The sequence below is a fragment of the Lepidochelys kempii genome, chromosome 17 (assembly GCF_965140265.1).
Source record: "Lepidochelys kempii isolate rLepKem1 chromosome 17, rLepKem1.hap2, whole genome shotgun sequence".
Taxonomy (NCBI): domain Eukaryota; kingdom Metazoa; phylum Chordata; order Testudines; family Cheloniidae; genus Lepidochelys; species Lepidochelys kempii.
The window spans coordinates 24,872,144-24,889,975 of NC_133272.1; the positions used below are offsets into that span (position 1 = coordinate 24,872,144).

General features: G+C 56.9%; 1 protein-coding gene across 7 annotated transcripts in view; it reads right to left on the bottom strand.

Moving 5' to 3' along the window:
* The window catches only part of STX1A (syntaxin 1A), a 338,787-nt gene that overhangs the window by 7,670 nt on the left and 313,285 nt on the right, over positions 1 to 17,832 (bottom strand). For all 7 annotated transcript variants that reach the window (XM_073315464.1, XM_073315468.1, XM_073315463.1 and 4 more), the window contains 2 exons: positions 5,476 to 5,549; positions 2,192 to 2,329 (listed from right to left, as the gene is read on the bottom strand). In XM_073315464.1, coding sequence (XP_073171565.1) covers positions 2,192 to 2,329; positions 5,476 to 5,549 — 212 coding nt within the window. The remainder of the gene's footprint in view (positions 1 to 2,191; positions 2,330 to 5,475; positions 5,550 to 17,832) is intronic.

Genomic DNA, 17,832 nt, shown 5'->3' on the forward strand with positions numbered 1-17,832 from the left:
AGTCCCGCCCAGCACAGGTTACCCCCCTTACCTGCCCCGCCCACCGTGCCAGTCTAAGCGAGCCCTGCCCCCCCCAGCACTGGATACCCCCCTCCATTCTACCTCCATGCCCACCCCATCCCCTGCCTTCTCACCTACCAACCTATCAGCCCCCAGCACTGGATACCCCCTCCCTACCATGCCAACTCCTCCGACCCCCAGCACTAGATACCCCCCAGCCTCCCAACCACACCAGCCCCTCAGCACTGGATACCCCCTTACCCAACCCCCCCCCGATGCCTGCCCCATCCCAGCTCCTCAGCCCCCACCCCACTACTGGATACCCCCTCTCTTCCTTCCCAACTACCAACCTGTCAGCCCCCCAGCACTGAATACCCCCCCTGCCTCCCCACCAAGCCATCCCCTCTGCCCCCCAGCACTGGATACCCTCCTCCCTGCCTTCTCACCATACCAGCCCCGTCCCAGCCATCCAGCCCCCCCCATCACACACTGGAACACCCCATCCCAATGGGCTAACAGCTACCCCTCTACCTGAGGTCAGGTACCGAGGGGGCAAGGGCATCCCACAATGGGATGTGGGGCAGGACCGGTCCCATTCAAGAGCCAGACGTGTCCCGTATCCCAAGAGCTGGGAATGCTCCCTGCTCACCATCCCAGCATGGCCCCGCGCCCCAACTGCCCTCAGGGTGACCTGCGGGGCAATCAGAGAGCGAAGGGGGGCAGCATGACTAGTGGTCCAGCAAGACCAGGGAGCCAAAAGCCCTGCATTCCACTTGGGCGAGCCACTCAGCTCCTCCTTGCCTTGGTTTCCCCAGCTGGGGACAGGGGTAGTAACTGAGAAGGCATTACCCCAGGCAGTGACAGTGTATGGAGCGTGCTGCAGGCAGCCTCGGCAATGGGGGTGTGTGCCAGGCCTCGTGTGGCGATACAGCGCCCTCCATGGTGCGCCACCAAGCGGTGTCATGAGGCCAGCGGGCCAGACCCCCAGTACGTAGGAGATCCAGGAGAGTCCTGCAACTGGGGTGGTGGGGGGCTGCAATCCCAGAGGAGCTGGAGCGACTGGTGCCCAGCGTTCCCGGGACCCTGCCCCTCCTCACTGCTGATCCCTGGGCTGGGGAGCATCACACGCACATGCGGGAAGCACAGGCCATGCAGACAAGAGCATGCAGATGTGTGGCCCACACCAGGGCATGCACTTTACCTGCTGGCTGAGACACGCTCATCCAAGGGATGGTGGCAGCATGTCAGGCAAAAAGAGGGGTCAGGAAGGGGCCCACGAGTGCAGGCCGGGTTCACAGGGCTCTGCCAGGAAGCCCAGGCCTAGCGCTACATGCTCACTGCCCAAGGAAGCTGGCTGGGCTTGTTTGCCTGCCGCCCCAGAGAGCGCAGTGTGAGCCCCTGTAGGAGGGCATGCTCTGGGGCCTATCTCCGTGGTCACCTCCCTCTGGGTTCCCAGGGCCCAGCCTGGGGCCCAGAGCCATGGGGTCAGACACCCATTTACAGAAGGTTCCTGGACCCTTCTGTGAGGTCACCACCTCCCTACCCACATACAGCATCTGGTGCCCCAAGGAGGGACAGATAGCTCAGTGGTTTGAGCATCGGCCTGCTAAACCAAGGGTTGTGAGTTCAATCCTTGAGGAACCCATTTAGGGATCTGAGGCAAAAATTGGGGATCGGTCCTGCTTCGAGCAGGGGGTTGGACTAGATGACCTCCTGAGGTCCCTTCCAACCCTGGTATTCTATGATTCTAAGGTCCTCCCATTCCCCTCTTCTACATCCCCTCCCCTGCCTCACAGCCCCCAGGGCCCTGCTGGGACCTGCTAGCACAGGGATCATTCGGACAGTGGTGGAGGGGGTGCCAGCATCAACTCTCCTGTGCCCCCAGAAAATGACCACATGGCCACCTGGAAGAGAAGGGACCAATTCCAGCCCTGGGGCAGAAGCTGAGCCTCTGTAGAAGTCAGTGGCAGGTGCCTGATTGCAGCAGGGCTGGACGTGGGTCATGTACTCCCTGCCAGGGTGCATGGGTCCAGATCAGAGCAGGGAGGAAAGTTGTGCACATGGCCCCACTGGCCTCCCTTGGAACAGACAGGATCTGTCTCTGCTGCTGCACCTGGCAGGGGTCCTAGGGCCCAGCAGAAGCTGCAGCATCAAGCAGCATGGAGCGGGCATGTCCCTTGCCCCCACCGACCTGGCTCTCCACCAGCATGGCCATGTCCATGAACATGTCATGCAGCTCTCGGATGCTGTTCTCCAGCTTGATGATCTCGCTGTGGCGCGTCTCGATCTCATTCAGTGCCTGCTTGGTGATGTTGGAATCCATGATGATCTGCCAGGAGAACGAGAGACGGGGACCATTCCTGGTGGGTAGCTCAGCCAGCAGGGAGTGCCCTCCTGGGTGCAGGCACCATGCACCATTCCCAGGGCACTAGCCTAGGGAGGTTCCTTAGCCATGTTTTCTAAAGGCCTGTCAAGGTGCAAAGACAGGTGCAGAGACACTAGGGTTGGGTAGTAGGGCCAAGACTCCCCCTAACCCACTCCTGCCCAGAGGGACTTAAAACAGCCTAGGAGAGGGCTGTGGCTGGGGAGCAAGTAGCTTCCAGGCTGACTGGGGAAGTAGGCACAGCTGGGGCCATGCCCCAAACAGACCACAGCTGGCCCTTATAAAAGGGCTGGGAGCCAGACACTCAGCCAGAGTCTCCTCTAGCTGTGGAGAGAGATGGTCCTGGCTGCTGGGGAGTGTACCAGGGCACATGTGGTGAAGCTGGGCTGGGGAAGGCCAGAGGAGCTGGGAGGCTGCAGGCTCGAAAGGCTGCAGGCCTCGCAGATGACTTAAGACAGGGGACTGGGGTTGCAACAGGGCAGACCAAGGGTAGGCGGAGGCAGCAGGGCCAAACCCCCCTTGCCTGTGATGAGCGGCTTGTACACTGCTTCCTGCCCCAGTTAACACGGGCTAGGTGGTGACTGGCAGTAGCCATATACTGAAGTGAGGTGGGGATAGGGGGTTGGGGTTCCCTGGGGAGGGTAGACCCAGATATGTGGGGGTATTGCCAGAGGGCAGGACCCTGGTGTAAAAGGGGCATTGGGGTCTGGGAGGGACTTGGGGGGCCCAGCAGCAAGTGGGACACCAGTCTGCAGAGGGTGCTCCAGAGGCTGAAAATGCTAATTCCCTGGACGACCAGCAGGAGGCACCGTAGGGTGAGTCTCACGCTGCCACAGGTACTATCTGCATTCAGGTGTTATGGCAGTGACTGTGCCCAGAGATCACACGTAGCCTAGGGCACGTGGACGGTCAGGGCTAGAGTTGGCTCCTATAACCAGACACAAGTAGGTGTCATTGTGGGGCTGGGGCTGTGCGCGATGCTGGGACTTTGTGACGCTGTCCTGCAGCATGCAGCTGGATACACTTGCCCCTGAGGCTCTCAAACTGCTCCCATGACAGAGACTGACCCCCTCTGCCCCTGCTCAGAGTGCAGCTCCCAATCCTTTCCCTGCGGGGAGCTGAAGACTGGGGGCTTCCTCCCAGTGGCTGCTAGTGGATGGTATGTGGGGTGTAGAACCATGCCAGCCTGTCTGTATGATTGCACCTATCTGAGAATAGCTAGGAGAGCGTTGGGGCCAGCAGGTCTCCTCCAGGCTGGGCACATCCCCTTGTATCCCTGCCTGCCTCACGGGCTGGGTGAGAGGTCTGGGAGTTTCTGTTGACACGGCATCCCATGCCACAAAGAGCAGGGAGCACCCAGGGAAGTGCCCTGCTGAAGTGCATGGACCTGCCCACTCTTGGGGTGCAGCTCAGCTGGGAAATGGGGTATTCTGCCATGCAGCCGCCCTGGCTCTGGTTAGCCAGGGGCCTGCTTGGCTCTGGGATCCAGCGCTGGAGCCTCTCCCCTCCAGGCCAAGGACAGCCCAGACTAGCAGTGGCTGGAAGCTGTCCTCTTCTAATGCTGCTCAGTGCCTGTGTGAAACGATGGGGGTCTCAGGGCAATAGCCTGTGCCCCTCTACAGCCCTGGCTCCAGTCTGGCTTGGCAAGGAGGCCCAGGAGTGTGCTGGTCTCTGCCCTCCCTCAGTCCTGCACCAGACCATTGCCAGTGCTGGTGCTTCAATCCTGCCTCGGGCTAACGCAGGCCCCAGGGCACTGCCAATCCCGTCCCTTTACCGCGCAGACACTCAGCGCAGCCCCATGGTCCATGCCTGCGCCAGGGCAGGGTGTTGCCCCTGACCGCTGCTGGCTGGAGCAGGGCGAACCCAACCTTGGGGGGCAATGCATGTGCAAGAGGCTCTGCTCCCCAGGGTGCTTTTCCTGCCTCTCTTCACGGCCATCGCTTCGCTGGACAAGGTCTGGGCGGCTGCTGCATTTTCTCACCCTGTGCAGCACGGGCAGTGAAGAGGGATTTTGCAGGCTCAGCCTGGGATTAGTCTTTGAAAGCACAGCTGGACCATAGAAACAGAGAGAGTTTAAGGTCTCTAGCAAGGGTGGGCAAACTTTTTGGCCTGAGGGCTAAACTGGGTTTTGGAAATTGTATGGAGGGCCAGTTAGGGGAGGCTGTGCCTCCCCAAACAGCCAGGCGTGGGGGGGATGAGCAGGAGGGTAGGCTTTGCTAGCTGCCTCTGCCCAGGTGCCAGAGAAATACCCCAGCAGCAGGGAGGGACAAAGGGGGAAAAAAAAAATCAGACTTCCTCCACTGCGCCTGGAGGGCTGGTTTGTGGTGGGCGCACAAGGAAGGCAGTGCTGGAGTGTATTATTAAGGAAAGCATGGCCAGCTGGGGCAACACTGGCCTGCCGTAACAAGCAGAGCAGCACGTAGTGCCTGCATAGACATGGCCATGAGTTCAAGGCTGGGAAGAGGCTGCTGCAATGAGGCTTGGAGTGGTGCGTGGGCATGGAGGGGCAGATGGGAGGCAGGATGTGCTCTGCACACCTGCTGCAGGCAGGTTAATACTTGGCGGCCATTTCATCACTGCTAGAAGCCTGGGCTAACACAGGGCTGTCTCCCTGGTCGTAACGCTGGTGCTACAGGGCAGACAGGACCTGCCAACCATGCCTTAGCTAGCCAGTGTCCCTTCCTCCCAGTCTGGGTGCCGTAGGTCACCCTGGTGTGCATTGTCCCACATGTTGCTGTGGGGGAGCGTTCCCTGGCACCTTGTCCCTGCTGCAGTACTATGGCAGAGGTGCCAAGATTTTCCCTGCATGCTCTGATAACACGCGGAGTTAGGCAGTGCGGTGGGTGCAGACTCAGCAGCTCCCTTGCAACGTGCTCATGCTGTGAAGAAAGCTGCTGCAGACATAATCCAACCACGCTGACAGCAACCCTGGCCAGTGAATGGGGTCCAGCCGGCTGCACAGGGTGGGCAGGGCCTGGTGCACACACTCAGCAGGCTGGGGCTGGGTGCTGTTGTCAGAACCATCCTCCTAGCTAAACTGAGGGCTGAGGTTTAAGCTTGGGTTTGAGAGGGAGAAGTCACCGAGCACTTACCCCAGAGGAGAAGATGGCTGGATTCCCGCTCTCCAGCATGTCTTCCAGCTCCTCGCTGGTTGTGGTCCTGCCAGCTGCAATGAACACAGAATGGCAATAATCAGGTGGAGGATAGCTTGGGCTCTCCCAGAAGCCCCTGCCCAGCTCCACACAGCTGTGGAGCATACATACAAACACTACAGGCCAGATCTGTTTTGCGTCGGTGGAGCAGACAGGACGCACTCCAGCCCGTGAAGCACAGGGTCTGCTGGAAGGCAAAGCAAGCCAAGGTCTCCAAGGAGCTCTTGTGAACAGTTCCCCGATCACTGGCTGGCCAAGACCCCTTATGTATAATGGTGCAGGGAGCTCCGCCCATTGCATGTGAGTCATCCTCTTGGCCAGTGGACAACGCTCTCCCAGTTGCTGTGGGAGCTGGGATCTGCCACACCCTGCTAGCCCACTGGTGTTAACACTGGTGTGGATCGGTCAGAGCACAGCAGCACCCACTCCTCCTGTGGAGCATCAGCCAGAGGAAGGGGAAGTCCTGACGCAGCCAAGCTCACTGGCAGTGTCCATAAACTGGGCCTAGCCAGGGTTTGCTGGATGCTGTGTGTATCTGTGGTGCCCCATCACCATGATATCATGGCACAGACTGGGCCCAGTCACACGTCCCGATAAAAGGAGCAAATCCACCACATCCCCTCAACGTCACTGTCATCTCTGAGGTGGAGTAACACCAAGCTTCTGGTCCTCACTGAGCTCTCCTGCCCCCATGGTCACCCCACTGTAACTGCCCCCTCCTCTGGCTCCTAGGAGGGCTCTGGTGACACTGTACAAAGGGGAATTACGCTCATGGACTGCCAGGACACTTGCCGTGCCAAGGAGCTGGCCCTGAGCAGTGGGTTCATAAGCCCAGGGCGGCTCCTTTGAGCTACATCATGGGGGAACCATCCCAGTGTCAGAGGAAAGCAGGATCCTCCTGTAGCTACAATGTCAGCCCCCATCCTGGCTGCTGTGGGGAGCTCAGGGTGGGGCTGTCACTGTCCTCTGCCCTGGCAATCCACTGGGGCTGCTGGCAGCTGACACAGGCTTCTCTGGTTTACAGAGTGCTGGGGGCCAGGACACAGGGCAAGTAGCACCCTTTCCCTCCAGCTTGCTCAATGCACCCCACACCTAGGGGGAAATACCTGCATGGCCCCCACCTTTTCAAGGAATACAAGGGCCAGGCACACACGCTCAGTACCTTTCTGCCCAACACATTGGACCACGCATGGTGTGGTTTCCCTGCATTGCCTTCATCCCTTTTCCACCTCCCCTCTCCCCACCCTTCTTTCTCACCCTGTGCCTCCTCCCTCCCTCACTGACTTTCCTTTTCCAACATCTCCTATCTCTCCTCCTTGTGCCCCCCACTGTGTTCCCCTGCTCATTCCCACCTTGCACAAGACACACACAGACCTAGCAGCTAGAGCGCTCACCTTGCTAGCCAAAGCCCGGTAGCAAAGGCTGGGATGGGGCATCCAAATGGGCAGGGGTAGGGCAGTGCTGGGATGTCACAGCCCCTCACCCTGCTCAGGCGTCTGATACACATGGATCCCCCTGACAGTCTCTGGCTGCCAGAAGGGAGTTGGAGTAGACTCTCCCTCCCTCCCAAACCCTGGCACCCATCCTTGCCTGGCCAGACTGGGACCTTCCAACACCTAGGGCTGCTAGCTGCAGTTACAGGTCTTTCTATCAGCCTCCAGGCCAGACCACTGTACCTTGCTACACAAAGCCTGCCACTGGGACCCAGCTCATATGCAGCGTGGGCACATCAGACCGAGGGTACCACAAACTCCACGGGCTTCTGTGGCAGATTGCCAGCACTGCCATGATGGGTCCCACACTTTCTCTTCTGGGGGGGCAGGGTTCAGGGCTCTGTTTCTCACCCCTGATCTAGGGTATTAACTGTCCCACTGGTATCCAAGAGAAGGGGAGTGGAGAGGGAGGGACCTGGGCTTGCCCTCTACTCCAGGTCCAGGTCCAGGTCCCAGCCCAGGGGCCCTAGAGAGAACGGCAAATCACTTGAACTAATAATTCCTTCCCCTGGGCTACTTCCCTCTCCGGCCTTTTAGCTTACAGGGCTTCCTGCCCTCCCTTTGCTTGGGCCAGGCTTCTCCCAACCCCTTGTGTCTATGGAGTCCCTCCACTCTGCACAAGCCGGGTTTCCCTTTACCTAGGGTCTTGGTCTTCTGGCCCACCACAGCACTTCTCCAAACTACTCTGCTCCAACCCCAAACCCCTCTGCTTCAACTCCTCCAGCTGTCTGATTGAAGCAGAGGGTTTTTATCAGGTGACTGGCTTCAGGTGCTCTAATTAATCTATAGCAACCTCTCTTCCCTCTACAGGGAATAAGGCTCTCATCATCCTGGGGCTTACATATCTCCCCTTGATCACCCTCCTGCTGCCCTCTGGCCTGCTGTATCACACTTCCCATTCATGTCATGAATGAATCTGAAATCCTGGCCCCCATCCCCTGACTTTTAGCTCACCACACGGCTCAGGCAGGTGCGGGAGGAGCAGGCTTTCCACGCTGTGCAATAACCCTCCGTTACACACATCACCCCACAACAAACTGCTCCGTTAGCATTTTATCAGCATCCTGGGCTTAGTTTCCCAAGTACTAGTTCCCGCCGCCCCACCAGCCATTCCTTCCTTCCTGGGCTGTGGGAGGGGGCTCAGGGCTAGGGCAGAGGATTAGGGTGTGGGGGATGAGGGCTCTGGGGTGGGGGGTTTGGGGTGAAGGAGGGGTCTCTGGGCTGGGGCAGTGGGGTGAGGGCTGGGGCAGGGGTTTGGGTTGTAGGCTCCAGGAGGGAGTTTGGGTATGGGAGGGGACTCTGGGGTCAGGTAGGGGGTTGGAGTGTGAGGGCTCTGGGGTGGGGCCAGAGCCAGGGGGTTTGGGGTGTGGGAGAGGGCTCTGGGCTGGGGCGGGTTCAGGGCGTGGGGTCCCAGCAGTGCTTACTGTGGCTCCCAGGGTTTTTCACCTTCCCCTCAGCATGGGGCATGAGTCACTTGCTGGAGGAGTCTCTGCACCTTGAAGTCTTTAAACAATATATCAGGGTTGGAAGGGACCTCAGGAGGTCATCTAGTCCACCCCCCTGCTCAAACCCCAATTTTTGCCCCAGATTCCTAAATGGCCCCCTCAAGCCTCAAGGATTGAACTCAGAACCCTGGGTTTAGCAGCCCAATGCTCAAACCACTGAGCTATCCCTCCCCCATGATTTGAGGACTAGCCAGAGATGTCAAGAGTAACAAGAAGGGTTTCTTCAGGTATGTTGGCAACAAGAAGAAAGCCAAGGAATGTGTGGGCCCCTTACTGAATGAGGGAGGGAACCTAGTGACAGAGGATGTGGAAAAAGCTAATGTACTCAATGCTTTTTTTGCCTCTGTTTTCACTAACAAGGTCAGCTCCCAGACTGCTGCGCTGGGCATCACAAAATGGGGAAGAGATGGCCAGCCCTCTGTGGAGATAGAGGCGGTTAGGGACTATTTAGAAAAGCTGGACGTGCACAAGTCCATGGGGCCGGACGAGTTGCATCCGAGAGTGCTGAAGGAATTGGCGGCTGTGATTGCAGAGCCACTGGCCATTATCTTTGAAAACTCGTGGCGAACCGGGGAAGTCCCGGATGACTGGAAAAAGGCTAATGTAGTGCCAATCTTTAAAAAAGGGAAGAAGGAAGATCCTGGGAACTACAGGCCAGTCAGCCTCACCTCAGTCCCTGGAAAAATCATGGAGCAGGTCCTCAAAGAATCAATCCTGAAGCACTTGCATGAGAGGAAAGTGATCAGGAACAGCCAGCATGGATTCACCAAGGGAAGGTCATGCCTGACTAATCTAATCGCCTTTTATGATGAGATTACTGGTTCTGTGGATGAAGGGAAAGCAGTGGATGTATTGTTTCTTGACTTTAGCAAAGCTTTTGACACGGTCTCCCACAGTATTCTTGTCAGCAAGTTAAGGAAGTATGGGCTGGATGAATGCACTATAAGGTGGGTAGAAAGCTGGCTAAATTGTCGGGCTCAACGGGTAGTGATCAATGGCTCCATGTCTAGTTGGCAGCTGGTATCAAGTGGAGTGCCCCAAGGGTCGGTCCTGGGGCCGGTTTTATTCAATATCTTCATAAATGATCTGGAGGATGGTGTGGATTGCACTCTCAGCAAATTTGCAGATGATACTAAACTGGGAGGAGTGGTAGATACGCTGGAGGGGAGGGATAGGATACAGAGGGACCTAGACCAATTGGAAGATTGGGCCAAAAGAAATCTGATGAGGTTCAATAAGGATAAGTGCAGGGTCCTGCACTTAGGACGGAAGAACCCAATGCACAGCTACAGACTAGGGACCGAATGGCTAGGCAGCAGTTCTGCAGAAAAGGACCTAGGGGTGACAGTGGACGAGAAGCTGGATATGAGTCAGCAGTGTGCCCTTGTTGCCAAGAAGGCCAATGGCATTTTGGGATGTATAAGTAGGGGCATAGCGAGCAGATCGAGGGACGTGATCGTTCCCCTCTATTCGACATTGGTGAGGCCTCATCTGGAGTACTGTGTCCAGTTTTGGGCCCCACACTTCAAGAAGGATGTGGATAAATTGGAGAGAGTCCAGCGAAGGGCAACAAAAATGATTAGGGGACTGGAACACATGAGTTATGAGGAGAGGCTGAGGGAGCTGGGATTGTTTAGCCTGCAGAAGAGAAGAATGAGGGGGGATTTGATAGCTGCTTTCAACTACCTGAAAGGGGGTTCCAAAGAGGATGGCTCTAGACTGTTCTCAATGGTAGCAGATGACAGAACGAGGAGTAATGGTCTCAAGTTGCAGTGGGGGAGATTTAGGTTGGATATTAGGAAAAACTTTTTCACTAAGAGGGTGGTGAAACACTGGAATGCGTTACCTAGGGAGGTGGTAGAATCTCCTTCCTTAGAGGTTTTTAAGGTCAGGCTTGACAAAGCCCTGGCTGGGATGATTTAACTGGGAATTGGTCCTGCTTTGAGCAGGGGGTTGGACTAGATGACCTTCTGGGGTCCCTTCCAACCCTGATATTCTATGATTCTATGATTCTATGACTTCAATAGCTCAGACATAGGAGAGAGGTTCATCGCAGGAGTGGGTGGGTGAGATTCTGTGGCCTGCGTTGTGCAGCAGGTCGGACTAGCCCAGGGGTCGGCAACCGATGGCACACGTGCCAAAGACGGCATGCGAGCCGATGTTTAATGGCACGCTGCTGCCTGCTGGGTCCCAGCCACCAGCCCTGCTCAGCCCGCTGCCGAAGCCAGGCCGGGCCCCCGGCAGGCAGCAGCGTGCCATTGAAAATCCTGCCCGCCCCGGCCCGCTCTTCTCCGTCCCCCCCCCACGGGGGCAGGGTGAAGAAGCTTGGTCCTGCCGGCTGCTGCTGCAGGGCAGGCAAGCTCCCCCCTCCCCCGCCCTGCTGGGTGCCTGCCCCTCCCCCACCCCTTCCCCCGCCCTGCTGGGTGCCTGCCCCTCCCCCTCTCCCCCTTCCCCCGCCCTGCTGGGTGCCTGCCCCTCCCCTCTCCCTCCCTGCCCCCAATCAGCTGATGGCCCTTGTGCGGGAGAGGGAGAAGGGGAGCACCGGGCACTGGCTGCTCCGGGGAGGAGGCGGAGACGAGGTGGGGACGGGGCCTTGGGGAAGGGGGGTGGAATCAGGGCATATCCCCTCCAGCCCCCTGCCGTGAGCCGCTCTGGGCAGGGGGCTGGGAGCACCCCCACACACCCCAGCCTCCTGCCCTGAGCCCTGCACCCCCCACACACACCCAGCCCTCTGCCCTGACCCCTGCACCCCCCCCACACTCCCGCCCTCTGCCCTGATCCCTGCACCTTACATCCCCCCGCACATCCCAGCCCTCTGCCCTGACCCCTGCAATCCCCCAGCCCTCTGCCCTGACCCCTGCACCCCCCACACACACCCAGCCCTCTGCCCTGACCCCTGCACCCCCCCCACACTCCCGCCCTCTCTCCTGATCCCTGCACCTTACATCCCCCCGCACATCCCAGCCCTCTGCCCTGACCCCTGCTCCCCCCACACACAGCCAGCCCTCTGCCCTGACCCCTGCACCCCCCCACACACCCCAGCCTCCTGCCCTGAGCCCTGCACCCCCCACACACACCCAGCCCTCTGCCCTGACCCCTGCACCCCCCCCACACTCCCGCCCTCTGCCCTGATCCCTGCACCTTACATCCCCCCGCACATCCCAGCCCTCTGCCCCGACCCCTGCTCCCCCCACACACATCCAGCCCTCTGCCCTGACCCCTGCACCCCCCCCACACCCCAGCCCTCTGCCCTGATCCCTGCACCTTACATCCCCCCGCACATCCCAGCCCTCTGCCCTGACCCCTGCTCCCCCCACACACAGCCAGCCCTCTGCCCTGATCCTTGCACCCCCCCACACAGCCAGCCCTCTGCCCTGATCCTTGCACCCCCCCACACACCCCAGCCTCCTGCCCTGAGCCCTGCACCCCCCCCACACCCCAGCCCTCTGCCCTGATCCCTGCACCTTACATCCCCCCGCACATCCCAGCCCTCTGCCCTGACCCCTGCAATCCCCCAGCCCTCTGCCCCGACCCCTGCTCCCCCCACACACATCCAGCCCTCTGCCCTGACCCCTGCACCCCCCCCACACCCCAGCCCTCTGCCCTGATCTCTGCACCTTACATCCCCCCGCACATCCCAGCCCTCTGCCCTGACCCCTGCAATCCCCCAGCCCTCTGCCCCGACCCCTGCTCCCCCCACACACATCCAGCCCTCTGCCCTGACCCCTGCACCCCCCCCACACCCCAGCCCTCTGCCCTGATCTCTGCACCTTACATCCCCCTGCACACCCCAGCCCCTTGCCCTGAGCCCTGCACCCCCACACACACACCCAGCCCTCTGCCCTGACCCCTGCAACCCCCCACACAGCCAGCCCTCTGCCCTGATCCTTGCACCCCCCCACACACCCCAGCCTCCTGCCCTGAGCCCTGCACCCCCCCACGTCCTGACACTTGCACCCCCCACATTCCCACCCCTACCCTGAGCACCAAACAGGAGCTCCTGCACCCTCCAACATTCCCACCTGCACCCCTCGCACGAAATGGGAGCTGCCCAGGTAAGCACTCCACACCCAAACCTCTTGCCCCAACCCCAAGCCCCCTCCCTCATAATAGCTCCTGGCCAGACCCTGCACCCCAACCCCCAGCCTGCTCCTTCACGCCCAGCCCTGTGCTCAGTGCAGAGAGAGAGGCAGAGAATGGGCTAGAACCAGGGAGAAGGTAGGTACCCACTCTGTGTGGGCAGGGCTGGGATCCCAGACTGGCAGCGGGCTGAGCGGGGCCAGCAGCCGGGACCCTGGCTGGCAGGAGCCGACGGACTGAACCCCAAACCGGCAGTGGGCTGAGTGGCAGCGGGCTGAGCCGCTCAGCCCACTGCCGGTCTGGGGTCCCGGCCGCCAGCCCCTTGCCAGCCGGGGTCCCAGCTGCAGGCCCCGCTCAGCCCTCTGCCGGCCTAGGGGAACGGAAGGCCAGGCTGGCAGCGGGCTGAGCGGGCCGGCGGCGTAAGATCAGCATTTTAATGAGTCTATGAGATGTCGTTTCAGCAGGATGGTCTCCCAGAGCCCCAGGAGACAGAGATGCTGCCGGAAAAGGGCCTAGCACATGCTGGAAAGGTAACATTTATAGCTACCTGGGTATTTAGCTCACAGCCACACCTTGGTATCCAAGTGCCTATGCCGGCTGGTGTCAGACAGACCCAATCCACACCCTGCCCTAGGGGGCTGGGCCTCCACACCTCTGCACCATCCGCAGTTCAGAGGCCCACCCTTGGTTACTCAGTTTCCTTCTGACCTTTCCGAGGACTCTCCCGGGTTCTGAGGAAGGAGGGAGGCAGCAGCTTGGCAGGTAACCTGGGAGAGAAGCCAAGGGAGTGCTGCAGTTTCCTGCTGCCATTGTCTTCCCTTCTGAGCCAAGTGTTTGCAGTGCTGATGTCCCTGTTTGGCCGGGCGCTGGGGAAGGGCTAACACACTGAGTCCCTCTGTGCTCCCAATGGAGATAGCTGTCCAGCATGGCTCCGCAGCGAGTGAGCTTTAACCGTGGAAGCGGCAGGAGGATGGGCCTGCAGTTAGCTCTGCTCTGCTCTACCCAGCTACTCCGCCCCACCCTGTGAAGGAGCCGGGCTGGACATTGCTGAATCTCCTCAGCGACTGCCCTTGCTATCGGGAGGCCCTGTGCTGAGCATGTCTAGGCCAAAGTATTCTGCCCGTTCAGCTGCACATTGCTGTGAAATTAACAGATACACTCCTGTGCCCCAGCACACATCCCTCTGGCTCACTGTGTACCCCGGCCCCAGGGTTTCTTTCGGGGTAAGTGGTTTGTCTCACTGTCTCCTCCCTGTCCTGCAGGGCAGCCGCCATCAGATCCCTTTCATGCAGCTACATGAGGGAGATGCAGTAATGGCTCTGCAGGTTACTCATAGACACGCCATGTCTAATTACATGTCCAGTACACTGGATTCTTCCAGTCCAATGGCCATGAAAAGGCTCCTGTACAGGCCAGGGTTGCTAGGGCTGGTTAGTGACTCCTGGGAGTCTCCTGATTAACGGACAGGTTCAGGGAAGGTCAGCAGAGAGGGTGCCAGGTACTGGGGCATGTTAACAATGGGGAAAAGAGCACCCAGAGGAGACTCAAGAAGTCACAGCTAAGGAAGTGAGAAAATTGAACTGAACTAATATAGAGCACTCGAATGAGGTTTGTTTCATGAATGAGAAGTGACAGCAAAGGCCAGTGGCTGCCTATGGTCATGTCTACCCTACAGGGACTGTAGCCATAGCTGTGCCAGTGTAACGGCATAGCGTAGACGCAGCCTACAGTGACCAGGGGGTTTCTGTCCCATAGGAACGCCACCTCCCTGAGCAAGGGTAGCTAGGCTGACAGCAGCATTCTGCCGTTGACTTGGCTGTGTCTAGACGGGGGCCCTCTGCGAGTGACTGTAGTATCATCCTAATTTTCCTGATGGGTAAACTGAGGCACAGGGGGGTTCAACAACTTTCCCCAGCCTGTCAGTGCCAGACCTCAGGACTGATTCACAGTGCTGATCCCCAGGGCCCTGTTCTAACACCACAGCAGCTTTCACACTGCACTGCTGAGAGTCGAGGTGTGTTGTACCGTACACAATGCTCTTACAGCCCATACCTCTGTTTCCCGCTTCTAAACTAGACATGAGGCTTTGCTCCCAGGCGGGACCCTGCAGAGATTCCTACCATGGATCTGCTCCACTTTCGTGCGCTGGCGCTGGAGATGGGGAGGAGCTTTCCTTGCTGGGCAGGCCACACCAGGCCATTGACAATGTAACGGTTGCTCACACACAAGGCAAAGCCCATGTTCCGTTGGGTTTCTTTCACTGGTAATTTGAACCAGAACAATGGGGTTGCATAGCAGGCCAGAGCAATGATCCATGCAGAGAAGTATCCTGAGTCCAGCACTGGCCTGCACGTCATGCTTAGGTAGGCATCTACCCCCATCTGCTAGCAACTATGAAGAAACCGACAAATCCAAATTGTTCCTGAAACGGCTTTTGTGAAATGGGGCCAGGAATCAACAAACTGAACCTGCAGCTGAGAAGTAACAGGGTCTAAAAATGGACTGAAAGGGAGCGACACTGCATTACCCTTTGGGAGGGTGGCACTGAGCTTCCTGGCCTGTCCATGCACAATACCAGCTCTGCTGAGCACAGTGCAACAGTGGCATGCAGGGCTCAACAGACACTCCTGCAGTGCAACAGGCTGCTCAGGCGTGGAGCTGGGATCGCAAGCCTGTACGAGGATGGATGAGGCGGGGAGGGCTAAGGGCAGAATGCCTTTTGTACATAAGCAGTCATAGTTTTGGATGGAAGCAGGAGTTTCTCTGCACCAGTCCTGAACGTTGCTGTTTTCCTCCTGGCCTTCTCATGCGGTATTTGGCCTTGATATCTGTACTGGGTTTTGTCTAGCTCCACCAGCTGGGGCTTCCTGCTAGAAGAATAAACCAGGGTCTGTCTGCAACTCCACAGCAAATCCTCTGGTGAGAGTCATGAATCCCTGACAGACAGATGAGGCTGCACTGAAGACTGTCTCCGAACAGCTCATTTTTCATTGCCTCCTTTATTTCTCTCTTGCCCTAGAGACGCTGTAATGAAAAGAGCAGCCCCGGTGCTTTGGAGCGTCTCTCTTCCTGCTCCTTATTCCCCATTTCAAGTCATAATCCCGTGTTTGTGACATCTTAACCTGTTGCTCTGGAGATGATTATGATGTCACAGACACATGTTTATGACTTCAACTGGGGACTCAGAAGCAGATTAACCCCAGGCTAACAAAGATTTTATTGTAATGCTGTGACAGTTTGGGAATCTGCCACTGAGAATTTATGAATTCCAGTTAGATGTTGTGTAGTCTCCCTTTGCTCATCCCCTTATGGAGGTCTCCTATCTGGTGTTAAGGGTAGGGTCACTGGCACCTTGGTGTCTGCCCCTGAATACCCCATCAACAACTGAACAACCTTGCTCTAGCAGGACAATGGAGACTCCCTGAAAGTCTGAGACAAAAGGGGCTGGGCATGCAAATGCTGCTTGGCTAGGGCATGAGCTCTTCTCTCACTTACATGGGACTCAGAACTGTGCTGGTAAGCAGAAGGGACCTGTGAATGCTTGGGCAGAGACCATAACCAAAAGACAAGACTGGGCAGGAGGAGACGGGGTGCAGAAGAATCCAGAAGACACTTAAACTCAAAGGACTCTCAGGAGAGATGAGGAAACTGAGGCAGGATCTTACATTCAGGAGCTTATTTTTCTGGAAATCTGTCTCTCTCTTGGGCTTTCTCTCTGAGTCAATTGTGCATGGGTTCAGGAATTTCTTTGCAAAGTGGGTGTTACACTGTCATGTATCCGCGAAGAGAGAAACAGAAAGCCAGAGGGTCCACACTCTGGGAGCATGCAGCAGCTACTGTGGAGGAGGGGAGCGGTCTCTGGAGAGCCTGCACTAATTTCAGGGCCTAGGCAATTGGACTGTGGGGTCGCAGACACAGAATCTGCTCCTGGAGTGTGTGCCTAGGGACCCAGAACCAGAGAGCTAGTGCTCAAGCTCTGCCCTGCCCCAGCCAGCCAAGCACATGTGGGACCCGAGGTTTGGATCAGTACGGCAGCCTGGTGAGTGTCCAGGAGGAGGAGCTCATTAGGGTCAGAACAAATCCAAATGGCTAAAATTTTCACAAGTACCTAGATCCCATTTTCAAAAGTACCCCAGTCACTGAGGGCCAGATTTGTAAAGGCATGGAGGTGCCTAAAGATGCAGATAGGCACTTGGTAAGATTTACAAAACCATCTAAGGCATCCACAGGCTTTCGAAAATCCCGCTACGCACCTGTCTGCACTTTTAAGAGACTATATGTCTTGAAAAATCTGGCTGCTAGTAAGCTAAATCCTATTGATTTCCCCTGGGATTTAGGGGCTAAGTGCCTGGAGTTTTGTAACTTTTATGCAATATCTGTAATCAAACAAGAGAGAAGAACTGCCCACCCATCACAGAACTGTTATTGCTAAATGGAATAGCTTTGAAATTGAAGGATTGGTGGGTGTTTTATTCTGAAAGAAAGATGTCATGGAAATCAAATCTGCCACACACTAGTTCTGCCCCTCTGATAATGGGGAAGGAACCATTTAATAGGGTTCAGAGTAGCAGCCGTGTTAGTCTGTATTCACAAAAAGAAAAGGAGTACTTGTGGCACCTTAGAGACTAACAAATTTATTTGAGCATAAGCTTTCGTGAGCTACAGCTCACTTCATCGGATAATAGGGTATTATGCAAACATCAAAATGAGAAAAGAAAAGCCTAAATGTTGATAAAGTAAAACAAAAGAATGAGTGAGCGAGAGAGAGAGAGAGAAAAAACTAATGGAAAAGAGGGAGCCAGAAGGAAATGGACTTCTTAAGAAAATCATAGAAATATGGGGCTGGAAGGGACCTTGATAAATCATCGAATCTAGCCCGCTGCACTGTGGCAGGAGCCTTCTGCACTGCCAATCCTCAGAGCTGGTTGACTAATGAAATACATTATTTGCAAATTAATTATTTGTTGAGTGAGAAGAACTCACTAATAATATATGTGACTAATGGTATCTGAGCATCTACAGAACTAGCTGAGTTTATTTGTGATTAATTTAACAACTGATGGAAAAAATCAGTGAATGGACCATCTATGAATATTATTCAACTGGCTCTCTAAATAATATTACATATACAATATTGAGCAGTGAAAGGGGGACAGGAAACTATATAAATACAATTAAAAAGGCAATTGGGGAAGCAATGAATGAATGCTGGGCGCTTG